Source organism: Cebus imitator, unplaced genomic scaffold (assembly GCF_001604975.1).
Source record: "Cebus imitator isolate Cc_AM_T3 unplaced genomic scaffold, Cebus_imitator-1.0 Scaffold404, whole genome shotgun sequence".
NCBI classification, from domain to species: domain Eukaryota; kingdom Metazoa; phylum Chordata; class Mammalia; order Primates; family Cebidae; genus Cebus; species Cebus imitator.
The window spans coordinates 327,958-340,905 of NW_016107719.1; the positions used below are offsets into that span (position 1 = coordinate 327,958).

The following is a 12,948-nucleotide window of genomic DNA, read 5'->3' on the forward strand; positions in this document are numbered from 1 at the left end:
TGAGATGGAGTCTTGCTCTGTCGCCAGGCTGGAGTGCAGTGGTACGATCTTGGCTCACTGCAACCTCCGCCTCCCGGACTCAAGCGATCCTCCCACCTCAGCCTCCCAAGCAACCTCCGCCTCCCAGACTCAAGCGATCCTCCCACCTCAGCCTCCCAAGTAGCTGGAACCACAGGCACACACCACCACACCTGGCTAATTTTTTGTTTTTTTGGTAGAGATGGGGTTTCACCCAGGCTGATCTCGAACTCCTGGGTTCAAGCAATCTGCCCACCTCGGCCTCCCAAAGTGCTGGGATGATGGGCCTGAGCCGCCGCGCCCAGCCTGTCTCCGTGCTTTCTTCCGTGTCCAGCACCCTGTGAATTCCAGGCTGTCAGCTCCTGTGGTCAGTGGCCTCCACCTGCCCCACCTCTTCTAGGTAAAGAGGATCCCAAAGATCTGGGAGCGTGGTCTTTCCTGCCCCAGGCCCTGCGGGTTCCCAGCTCCCCTCTGATAATACCGATGCTGATGCAGGAAGTCCCGGTCCAGAGCCTGGTGGCCCAGGGCTGTTGCCTGGCAACCACCTCTGAGAGACAAGTTCAAGGTAAAGGCTCGGGTCTGAGCAACCTCAATGGCTGGAGGAGGACAGGAGTGGGCAAGGTGTGTTATCATCACCCCTTCCTCCCTGCTCCAGCTCACAGCTACAGAGCCTCCCCTCACCCTACAGCCCTGAAGGCTCCCCTCACCCACAGATTCTAGCCCCAACGCCCCATACAAGCTCCTTCAGCACTCCCGTCCCTTATCACTCATTTATTCAGAGCCGCCATGTAGTTCCACAGGAGGTTAGAGGCACAGCGTGAACAGGCCCCCCTGGAGTTGTGACATGCAGTGGCTCCCTTTGTTCATTCATTCCAGATACTCCTAAGAAAGGCCACAGCAGCACTGCCAGGCCCTGGGAGCACAAGGCTATCAGACACACGTGTGTGGGGGACAAGGACACGCACACACAGGCTGCATGTGAGCAGGCACTGGTGAGGACACCCAGTGTCGTGGGGAAGCAAGAGCTGCCAGGGCGAGAGGAGGGACCCTGCCCAGGGAGCCACTCCCACCCAACGCTGGGGCCCCAGCAGTTCCTCCACTCCCACCACTTCCACACCGGCCATGTGTCACAACACAATGCACATTCACTCATGGACGCAGCTAGGATGTCCCAACCACCTGCTATGCACCCTGCACTGGACTCACATACACCTTGACACACAATATCACACCAGCAAAGGCAGCCACACACAGCAAACCCCACACACACCCAGACACACGTGTTGTTGGTTGCTGGTGCCTGGCCCACCTCCCCTACCCATTAGTAGGCTGTCCTGGACCCACCCCTGCCCCACGGACCAGGCCAGACTGTCCATCACAGTGCCCTACCTTCTCTCTGGCTGGCAGTGTGGGCACATGACCTGCACTTGGCCAATCATGGCACCCTATCACTGTGTCTTTGTGATTGGCCCAAGGGACCATCATGTGACCTAGTCGGAGCCAATCCACTTTCTTCCCTGAGATCTGCTATTTGGATGATAGGGAGAAAGGACATCTACTGCTTTTGGATGGAAGTCTATAAGGATGTGGGCTCAGGGCCATCAAGGGTATCTTCCATGTCCCCTGAACGACCTGGACTCTGGGAGGTCACACCTGAAGAGACCAGGGTGTACAGAGCCCACGCACACCTACATGTTCACACCCATCTGGTGGCATATCTGGTGGAGAAATTGGCCCAGGCCACAGCTGTTATCAGATGTCACCATCTTTATTGACAAGAGCTAGAGACAGAAGCAGCAAAGAGTTTCCTGAGCAGCCTCCCAGCACCCTTCCAGGATACTGCGCTCCTGTCCTGGCATCTGGAAGGCAGGGCCATCCAGAGAAGGCCAGAAGGCCAGGGTGTTCGTCCTCCCTCAGACCCTCAGCTCTTCCTTAAGGAACCCCAGACCAAGCCCCAGGGCTGGACCTCCAGCCTCCATTTCCACACAAGATGTGGTTTTGTGAACTTCCTTCCCCTCTGAGGGTCCCACACTCTCCCCACACTCTGCCTCCCTGACCCTTGGCCTTTGACCCCCCAACTGCCCTTTTCTTATGGCCTACAGTGTCCCCACCCAAAGGACAGACACAGAGAGGCCACTTGATGAAGGAGAGGGGGTGTAGGCCTAGCCTGGGGGTGAGGGCACCCCCACTTTATAATCTGATACACCCCACCTACCCATAGCAGGGAGCCTGGAAGTTACCTCACATGACTCATTTTCTCCTCAGATCCCAGGAGGCAGCCAAACTGGGATTCATCTCCATTTGCTGTTGGGGAAATTGAGGCCCGGAAGGCCAAGGCCAGCCAAGGACCCTGAGGTGTGTTGAAGATCCAAGTCTCCAAAAGTCTGGTTCCCGTGCTTTCCCTGAGGATCCCTGCCCTCTGCAGGAGGTGGGGAAGCAGAGGGATTTCCCGGGGGTCACACCCTCCCGGGGCCAGCCTCGCCACAGCTGGGAGGGAGTCTAGGCCCAGCCTTGGGCAGTGGCTGCTCCCCGTGGTCCCACTGCACGGCCCCACTTCAGCCTCTCTTGTCTTCCCTGGGCCTCCCAACCTGTAGTCCCCAGGATTCTAGAGCACAGGGAGGCCTGCTCCCCACCCCCCAGGAGCACCCCAGGCCTCCCAATGTCCCTGGGAGCCAGCTCCACCCTAGGGCTTCTCTTAAAGCCTGAGTCCTTATTAGCAGCACTCTCAGGCCCTTCGGGGACAAGGGCCCTGTGCCTGTCTGTACTCTGTGCCTTTGCCATTCCACCATGGCTGTTCCACCCCAGCCGTTCCACCCTGGCAGTTCCACCATGGCCATTCCACCGTGGCCGTTCCACCCTGGCAGTTCCACCCTGGCCGTTCCACCGTGGCCGTTCCACCATGGCAGTTCCACCCTGGCGGTTCCACCCTGGCAGTTCCAGCCTGGCGGTTCCACCATGGCCATTCCACCGTGGCCGTTCCACCATGGCAGTTCCACCCTGGCGGTTCCACCCTGGCGGTTCCAGCCTGGCCGTTCCACCGTGGCCGTTCCACCATGGCGGTTCCAGCCTGGCTGTTCCACCCTGGCAGTTCCACCCTGGCGGTTCCACCATGGCGGTTCCAGCCTGGCCGTTCCACCCTGGCAGTTCCACCCTGGCCGTTCCACCCTGGCGGTTCCACCCTGGCCGTTCCACCGTGGCGGTTCCAGCCTGGCCGTTCCACCGTGGCCGTTCCACCCTGGCCGTTCCACCATGGCCGTTCCACCATGGCGGTTCCACCCTGGCCGTTCCTCCCTGGCCGTTCCAGCCTGGCCGTTCCACCGTGGCCGTTCCACCCTGGCGGTTCCACCCTGGCCGTTCCACCGTGGCCGTTCCACCCCGGTGGCTCCACCCTGGCGGTTCCAGCCTGGCCATGTCCCTTCCTCAGTACTGGTTGGGGCCATTGTCAGCAACTCAGGTTCACAGATGCTGCCATTGTGCTCAGCCCAGAGGGGCCAAAGATGGCTCCAGGAAACAGATTTGTGCTCCCCCTTCCCCCTCCTCACCCTCCCCCTTTTCCCTTGTGTTCCTCTTCCTCTTCTCCCCTCCTCTTCCTTCTCCCCACAGTGCTCCTCAGACACTCTGCCAGTCCTCATGGGTTGGGTCCCTCCCTCAGTCTCCAGGAAGGAGCCTTCGTTCATCCCTCTGAGGGCCAAGATTCAGGCTGATCCCCCAAGACACTGTATCCCTGTGGGGGGAGGCCAGTCTGCACCCACCTCTTCATCTGGGTGCCACTCAGCAAGGTCAGCCCAGCAGCAGTGCCCTACAGACCTCGCATCTGACATAGCTCATCCAGGCTGACTCCTATCCCTGAGTCAGAGCAGAAAACGAGGCCCAGAGAGTGGAAGAAACCTACCCAAGGTCACACAGAAAGCCCAGGCCCCTCAACATCCCGTCGTGGGCCTCTGGCACCTTGAGAAGTATGCCCCAAGCACACCCACAGCTTCTGCCCCTTCCTCGGGCCACCCTGGCTCTCCCCAGGCCCCTACAGATAGCTGGTGTGCCGTGTGCTGGATTTCTCCCCAGTGGAGGGCTCTTGGGGAAGGAACTGCTGCTCCTTGCTGGCCGCTCTGCTGGGCGGCCGCTCCTGCCCACTAGTGCCAGGCTGTGTGATCTGGCTGACCCGGCCGTTCATCTCCTTCCCCTTCCCCCGCTCCCTGCTCCCCTCCCCATCCTCCTCCTCCTCATCTTCCTCCTCAGTCTTCTCCGGGGGGCCGGCAGTGGGCTCCTGGTTGCGCACGCGGCGGGAGGGTCGCAGCAGGACCCTTCGGAAGCCCTGCTTGAAGCGGTAGGAGAGGAAGCCATAAAGGATGGGATTGGCACAACTGTTGGCATAGGGCAGCGCCACCACCAGGAAGTAGAGCCCGAAGAAGGCGGGCTCCTCAGGCAGCGGGCACACCACGTTGACGATGTTGAGCACGTAGAAGGGCATCCAGCAGAGCACGAAGAGCGCCACCACAGCCACCACCATGCGCGTGACTCTGCGCTCGGAGCGTCGCCGCCGCTGGCACGAGGGCACCCACACCCGGCGCCCGGCGGAGCGCACCTTCACCACGATGAGCAGGTAGCAGAGGCAAATGACCAGCAGTGGCCCGAAGAAGCCCAGCGCGGCCGTGTAGATGATGAAGCCGGCTCGCCAGGCCGCCGCCGGCTCGGGCCACTGCATGTGGCAGGTGCTCATACCACGGGGCACTCCCGAGAAGACCACCACGGGCAATACCACCACGGCCGAGGCCACCCACACGGCCGCGCTAACTGTGCGGGCCACCGGAGCCGTGCGCCAGCGGGCCGAGCGCGTGGGATGCACCACGGCCAGGTAGCGATCCACACTCATGACTGTCAGGCAGAAGATGCTGGTGAACTGGTTGATGCCGTCCACCGCCATGACCAGGCGGCACATGAGGGAGCCGAAGGGCCAGTAGGACAGGGCATTCTGGGCAGCCAGGAAGGGCAGTCCCAGCATGAAGAGCTCGTCGGCCAGTGCCAGGTTGAGGATGTAGACGTTGGTGACCGAGGGGCTGGCCGTGTGTCGCAGGACCACATAGATGACCAGCGAGTTTCCCAGCAGGCCCACCACGCACACCACCAGGTAGACCAGCGGGATGAGAACGCCACTGACAGCCAGCCCTGCCGAGCTTGGACCTGCCGACAGGTTGCCCAGGGTGGCATCCGGGGGCCAGGCTGAGGAGGCATTCTCGGATTCTGAGGTCGTAGACACCGATGATGGATGAAGCGTGTCCATGGCCGAGGGGGTGCTCAGCAGTCAGCTATTTGCCTGGGGGAAGGGAAAACAGCTCGGTCATGGCAGAGGATGGCTTTCTCTCTGCTGCCCCTCCCATCATGCTGCATGCCCATCCTCCCATCGTCTGAGAGATTTCCCCATCTCATTCACCCTGCACAGCCACACAAGGCTGAGTGGGGGTATCCCCTTTCCCCCGATGAGGAAACCGAGGCTCAGGGAGGCTCCATCACGTAGCGAGGGTGTACTGTGCGACATGAAGTCACACCGTTTCGTCAACCAATACCTGCCCTGTCTACAAGTGAGGCCCCAGCTGGCAGGGCCCTGAGAAGAGGGTTGCAATGCCACCAGTAGGTCTCACCCTCGCATCTGAAAAACACTGCTTCAAATCACAGGAGCTTCACCTGGAACCCCGCTCCCTAAATGAACCTGAGGGTCCATGAACGCCCTAAACTCCAGCTGAAGGTCATTGGCAGAGCTGTTATCAGAGTCTTCAGGTTCCAGATGCTGTTAAGAACCACAGGCTCCGGCATCCCCTCCCCTGGGAGTCAGAGCCCTCAGGCACCCCCTCAGCCTGGGCCATCCCACTGTGCCCCTCCCAAAGACCCTGCCCAGGAAGGTTGGCTGCAAACCTGGTTTTGCTGAGGCCCCTTCTCCCCAGAGGCCCGCCTGCGGTTGGAGGACTTTACAATTCTCCTGGTAGGTGCTATCCAAGAGTAGCCCACTGGCTGGTGGGGCCGGCCACCCGGAGAAGGGGCCAGTTTCAGAAGGGACTACACTCCCCGGGCTTTCTTAGTGCCTTTCTCATCCCATGCCTGTGTATAAGAAGTGGGGCTCCTCAGGGATCCCCTGTGAGACTCTGCTCCCCTCCCATGTGGAATCTCCAGCCAGCTTCGGACCCTCCCCACTGCCTCCCAGCGTCACTCACGCACAGGCACAAGCTCTGCCCCAGTGTCAGGCATCAAATGAACCAGAGAAGCCTGGAGTGGACCAATTCCAATGCCGGGGGGATGGCAGGACCCGATGCGGAAAGCCACGCTCAGGAGGAGGCCCAGGCGGAGCCAGGCTGGGAGCAGGAGCCTCCTCTGTGGCCTGGACCACGCACTGCAGCCCTTCTTCCTAATGATCCCCCAATCCCCTGGCTCCTGGTTGTCCTTGGATTCTCCCTGCAGAAAACCCTGAAGGGAAGAGAAATCGCTCCAGGGAGAAGCCCTTCCTCTAATCTCCCTGACACTCGGCCTGCACTTCCTCCCCTCAGTGGGAGCTGCGGTCTGCACTGCGTTATACGGACGTCACTGTTGAGGTGCAAAGCTCCTGGGAAGAGAAGGCACCCCAAATGCAAACAAATGCTTCTGAGCATGCCTGGCTGCCCCTGCCCCAAGGACCTGGGGCTGCAGAGGGCATCTAACCAGAGAAGGTTCATTTGATGAATGGACTTAGAGTACCAGGCTGGGTGAAGCCAAGGGTAGCAAGGAACCCCTAGGCCATGGAGTCTCCAAATGCATCCCAAGCTGGGTGGCTCAGAGCATCTCCTCCCTGTTCCTGGAGCTGGGAGAAGAGGATTCTGAGCCTGGGTCATCCCCCAACGTATCCACAACCCATCCTTCTCCTCACCCCTCATCAGCTCTCCTGAGCCTGGGACAGCAGCACTAAGGGAGGGGCACCTGGACAGTGGGCTAAAGGATCCCAACGGGGCTGCCAGCTGCTTATCACTGAGCCCTGACTGTGTCAGGTGCCAGGCTAAGCCAGTGAACTGCAGCATCCTATAGGGTGTCCTATGAGGGAGGCACTACTGTCACTCCCAATGCACAGATGAGGAGCAAACGTGAGGTCACATGTTCTATTCACAGCTAGGAACGGGCAAATCTGGAAAAGCCTGTGGCAACCACACCCCACTTCTATGCCCATTCCGCAGCCTGGCAAACTGAAGCCAGGCCTGGGAAGGCACCCGCCTGAGTGCCCACCTGGTATCCAGCTTTCCTAGTTGCCCTCAGGGCTTTGAGCTATGAGGATCATGGACTCAAAGCCTCATGGACCTTAGAGGGCTAAAAACAGAATTTTGAATTCTTAGAACAGAGAATCTTAGAGCCATCAGATTTTACACCCAGTGTCCTTGAATCAGAGAATGTTAGAATTTCAGAATGTTAGAATGAGTCCTTCTTAGACCTGGAATTGTGAAGCCTGGGACCTCAGAGTCCTGCCTCCTTGGTTGGGGGACCCGCGTCACCACCCACCTTGCCACCCTGTGCCACGCACAGATCCTCTTTATAGCATCCCTGCTGGTCAGCCAGTCGCAAGCCAGGGCTAGATATGGGAGGGGAGCACCAGGTTCCAGAGAGAAGCAAGGAGCTGGGCAAGCCCAATTTCCAGGCTTCAGGGACAGATGCCCCTGGGGTAGCCCTCGGGGGGTAAGCTCTGAGGCTGCCCCCCCACGCCTGCCCAGCACACGTCTGTGCACCCACAAGAGCATGCGCTGACACAGACATCGTCCTGGCAGGAACACGGCGTGCCTAGCCAGACCCACCGTTATACCAGGGAATGCAATTGCCCCTCCCAGAACCCCTGCCCACCCCTCACCCCTGGAAAACCCTGCCTCCACCCTCATCTCGACCCCTTCCCAGTCAAAGTTTGACTGGCCCAGGCAGCAGAGGCAGGGAAATTACAGTTTTCCACGCGCGTAAGCCAGACCTGCAATTGAGGGGCCGTCTTTTCTTTAAAGAGCTGGAATCCTGTGCCTGATCTAGTTCATCCTTGGGAAGGAGGGACTTTTCCTCCCTGTCTGGTTTATCTTTGGCACAAGCTTGCCTGAAAGCTGGGGGCGGACTCCTCGGAGGACTGTTCAGGAGGAGATGGCACAGAGGGGGTGAGTGGCTGCCGGAGCCCCACAGCCCTTACAGCTCAGGGAGCCCAGGCACCCCGATTATTCTCCACTGGCCCATCTCCTACCCACCAGAACACTGGCTCTTGAATGCAGGGACCCTGAATGATGTTTTTCTTAACTTCAGAACCTAGGACATGACCCAGAACATCCGTAAATGTGAACAGCCAAGCAGCGCAGCAAGGAGAGAGCTCCAAAGTGGGACATTGTCCCCAGGAAGAAGCCTCAGACCCGCATCACTGGATCCTCAAGATCCTCAAGAAGCCCAAGAGGAAGAGATTTTAGAGAGGGAGAAGTTGAGGCTCAGAGAGATTCAGTAAGTTGCCCAGGGTAACCCAGGTGGAGAGTGGGAATTTGAACCACTTCTGTCTACTTCTAACCCATCAGTACCTCCTGGCCACAATGGCTCCTCTGAAGGCCTCAGGCTGAGAAGAATCAAAGGCTGTGACAGTCCTGAATAGTGCAGGGTGATGGCCCCTGGCTCTCTGCTTGTCCTCTACATCCTCGGGCCTTCCCCCGCAAAGAGACGTGGCTTATGCTTGTCAGTGCCAACTGATGCACACGCACCCCAGAGCACACCCCACAGGCCCGGGCTGGAGGCTTGGGCTCCACTGCACAGCGACTGCCACATTGCTACGTGGCCTTGGACAAGTCACTTCTCCCCCCAGGACTTCAGTTTCCTCATATGGAAGACAAGCGGACCCACCTCCAAGGGTCGTTGCAAAGATTACACGGAGGCGTGCCCAGCCCGGGGCCAGGCATGGAAGGGAGCTCGGGAGAGCTGCCACGTGAGCTGGGGAAGCCAGCATGATGCATCTGGCTTCCTCCAGCCCCGACAGCCTGCGATTCTGTGATTCTGAGATCCTAGAATCATGCAAGATTCTAAGACTAATGCCCCCGCCCCTGCGGCCCACCAGGCCTCCCCCCTGCTTCCCTGGGACTCACCACCCTCTGTCTCCCCAACCCCAGCCTCCCAAGTTCATCCTGAGCAGAGAATGGGCTTCCGGGACCCCACCCTTCGGGGCATCACCCGGGCCCCAGCCTCCTTACCTGCCCATGGGGTGAGGGCTTCCCTCCTTGCCGCCAGGCTGGTTATCATTCTGCTGTCCCCTCTCCCTGCCCAGTCCCCAGGTGCCCCAGGGCACTCCTAACTGGGGTCCCCACACGGCACCCACTTCTAGTCTGCCTGTGGGCTCGGGTCCCCTCCCAGGCCCTCCGCCACAGCTGTCCACAGAGCCTCTCCCATCTGGTCTCCGGCCCTGACTTCCCAACCAGTGCCTGGTACGTCACCCCCCATCTCCAGGACACATCCTGGGGGGGCAGGGGCACGGATAGAGGGGAGAAGCTTCCCAGGGTGAAGAAGAGAAGGGGGAACAAGGGACGCAGAAGCCAATAGAAATAGAGGGGAAAGGGGGTCGGGAGGAGGTGGAGAAAGGGAGAGGGGGAGGGAGAGGAGAGGGAGAGAGGAGCCGGTGAGTGGGAGGAAAGGCAGAATGAGGGGGAGTGATGAGAGATGCGTGACAGGAGATGGAGGAAAGGAGAGGAGACACTGGCGAGAGGGAGAGATGCAGGGAGAGGCAGGATGGAGAGGAGGGGGGAGGAAGGAGAGTGAGGGGGCGGCCAGGAGAGTGACAGAGAGGAACTGTGCCACAGATGGTGACATGGAGCCCGAGAAGGAGGGAGCCAGCGGGGAGGGGCCGAGGGCCGGAGAGCAGGTGTGGGGGGTGGGGGCCCAGAGAGGGAGCAGGAGGGGGCAGACCCTGTTACCGGGGAGATTTCAGCCACCCACGCCGCCGGCCTTGGCTCCTGCAGGGAGTTGGAAAAAAGAATGTTTTCAGTGCTCAGGGGAGCTGAGGCTGCCAGCCAGTGGCCAGAGCAGCTCCCCAAGGCCACTGCGGCACAGGTCCCCCGGGGCGACAGCTGTGTCCCCAGGCAAGGCTGGGTGTGGGGCTGGCCAGCTCGGGAGTCCACCGTCGGTCCTGCAGTCGGGGCTCACCAGCGGCCGGCCACCAGGGAGGCCCAATGGGGGTCATTAGTCCTGGGATTGGTTAAATCTGGAGAGCCCCGGGCAGGGAGGAGTGGAAGGACGGGGAGAGAGTCAGTATTTTAGGCTTTAAGGGCAAAATCATTGTGCAGCGAGAAAACAGATTTTCACTGTTTTGTGATTGACAAAACTCAACATAGAATGACAATAATTGAGGCCAGTGTTTTGTAATGCAGGTCCACTAATGAGAAGAATAGAGTTCTTTTTAGGGGCATCAGATTTTGCTTAATTAGAGTTTAGAGTTAGTGTTTTCTATCATCAAATTGATTGCAAATGGTCATCTGTGAAAACCATTCTTAGCTTGTAGGCCGAACAAAAACAGGCGGTGGGTGGGATGTGCCCCGTGGGCCATATTTACTGATCTCTGGTCTAAGAGACCCTGCCCTGCAGCCCGGAGCACAGGCCCAGTTGCCTTGGGATGCCATGCCCCAGCCTGTGCTGATTCCTGCCTCAGCACAGGAGTGGTAAGGAAAGGAACAGTCAGAGATGGGAAGGAAAAGGACACAGATCTTGGCTGAGCACCTACTATGTGCCAGGCACCACTGAAGCTCCTTTCCATACTGGGCCATTCCCTAGGACCAGAGCTGGACCCCCTTTGTCACTAGGTACCTGGGGCTGCAGAGAACTGGAAGTTGAATTGGTCCAGATGTGCCACTGTGCATGCGGCAGCACACAGTAGGGCACACCCGGAGCCGGCCTGGCCTCTGAATGCTGCCCCTCCATTTGCCATGTGCTGGGGGCAAGTCCCTCGCTCCAGGTCTCAGCCTCCCATTGTCCTTGTTCATACAAGTTCATGAGGTGTGGGTGGGCTCCTGGGAACATGTCCTCAGGGTCAAGGGTGGGTTTTCCATGGCACTGACCCCCTCCCCTCCTCACAGCTTCTCACTGCCCTCAGAATAAAGCTCTCCCCCTGCAGCCTACCTGGCATGCCTGCTGATTTCCCTCCCTGCTCTCTGCTCCAGGCGCGCCCCCCTTCTTGTATTCATTCACTTGTTCCTGCAGGTCGGGGTACAGGGGCTGAAGACTGGACAGGGGAGTTGGAGCCCCGGCTCTGCCCCCACCATGCAGTGACCTTGAACATCAGTAGATTGTACGCACCTGACTGCCTGGCCCCGGAGTTCTTGTGAAGATTGGAGGAGTAAATGCTCATCAGGTGCCCCCGGCACCCAGCCTTACTGCTCCTCTCCGGCGCCTGCCTGCCGCTCTCCATCCAGGCCAGGCCACTGAAGGAGTTCAGCACACATCACTCCAGAATCTGCCACTTTGCCATATCGATTTCTTTGGACTAAAGGCACTCCAGAAACAGCAGATGCAGGAAGGGTGCTCTGACCTCTCCTTTTTTTCCAGAAAGCAGGAGATAACAATCCCCCTGGGAAAGACGCCCTCCCTATGCCCGAAGGAAGAAAGGCATTCTTATTACCAGATAAGGAGAGCCGACCCGAAAGAAATCTGTACCCACAAACCTTTTAAATGAACCCTTATCTTCCTAATTACACAATTGCCATTCTTTGTTCAACCTGGTACAAAAGTACTTATCCCTAGTCACTTCTTAGGGTCTTGGTCATTGTGCGTGCGTGCGTGTGTGTGTGTGTGTGTGACTCGTAAATGAAATCTGTATGTTTTCCTCCTGCTGATCTGTCTTATTTCAGTGTAATTCTTTAGCCCAGCCAGAGACCCTAAGACAGTAGAGAAGGCTGTTTCCTTCTCCACCCCATCATCACCTTGCAGTCTCCTGCTTCCACCCTCGCTCCTACTCAACAGAGTCCATTACGAACATAAATCTTGCCAGATGCCTCCTTGAGACCCTCCTATGGGCACCTGTTCCTTGTCAAATAAAATCCACAGTCGCTACCGGGGTCTAAAAGCCCCATGTATCGAGCCTCAGCCTGTCTCTGCTGCTCGGCCCTCCTCTCACTCGAAAGCACCAGGCCCTCTATCTGAACCTCGCGCAGGACGCACCGCTGGGCCCCCCCTTCACCTCCAGCCCGGTTAGGCCCCCCTGCTCTGGCGGCCTTCTCCAGAGCCCTCCCCTTCTCCGACACTCCCTCCTTCCAGCTTCCTTTTTAGCTGTAATGCAGTGTTGGTTTTTTGGGATTTTTTTGTTTTGTTTTGTTTTTTTGAGGCCAGTGTTTCTCGCTCTGTCTGTCGCCATGCAATGGCGCGATCTCAGCTCACTGCAACCCCCGCCTCCTGGGTTCAAGTGATTCTCCTGCCTCAGCCTTCCAAGTAGCTAGGATTACAGGTGCCCACCACCACATCCAGCTAATTTTTGTATTTTTAGTAGAGACGGGGTTTCGCCACGTTGGCCAGGATGGTCTTGATCTCTTGACCTCGTGATCCACCCGCCACAGACTCTCAAAGTGCTGGTATTACAGTTGTGAGCACCACACCTGGCCAATGCAATGATTTTTCATTTGCTTTTATTTTATCAAAGTACCATTTGCAAGTAAATTTAAAAACCAATCAAGACCCCAAGTAGATGCCTGAGATCGTGGATAGCAGTAAACCTGTATATATATGCTATTGGTTTTTTCCCTATATGATGTTTGCATACCTATATTTTTTTAATTTTTTAAATAGAAACGGGGTCTCACTATGTTGGCCAGGCTGGCCTCAAACTCCCTGCCTCAAGCAATCCTCCCACCTCAGCTTCTCAAAGTACTGGGATTACAGGTATGAGCCACCTCACCCAGCCTGTCCTCTCCTCTCCTCCTCTCCTCTCCTCTCCTCTCC

At 58.2% G+C, this 12,948-nt stretch overlaps 1 protein-coding gene across 2 annotated transcripts; it reads right to left on the minus strand.

Annotated features, from left to right (window-relative positions):
* Positions 1-3,683: 3,683 nt before the first annotated feature.
* SSTR3 (somatostatin receptor 3) lies at positions 3,684-9,812 on the minus strand. 2 transcript variants are annotated; one of them, XM_017508928.2, is made up of 2 exons: positions 9,222-9,812; positions 3,684-5,329 (listed from the first exon to the last, which is right to left on the minus strand). In XM_017508928.2, the coding sequence occupies exon 2, from the start codon at positions 5,294-5,296 to the stop codon at positions 4,040-4,042; it is 1,257 nt and encodes a 418-aa protein (XP_017364417.1). In that variant the 5' UTR covers positions 5,297-5,329; positions 9,222-9,812; the 3' UTR covers positions 3,684-4,039. The 2 variants fall into 2 exon arrangements, with proteins under 2 accessions (XP_017364417.1, XP_017364418.1); XM_017508929.1 differs by lacking the exon at positions 9,222-9,812 and adding an exon at positions 7,982-8,397 and having other exon boundaries at positions 3,929-5,329.
* Between the last annotated feature and the right edge of the window lie 3,136 nt (positions 9,813-12,948).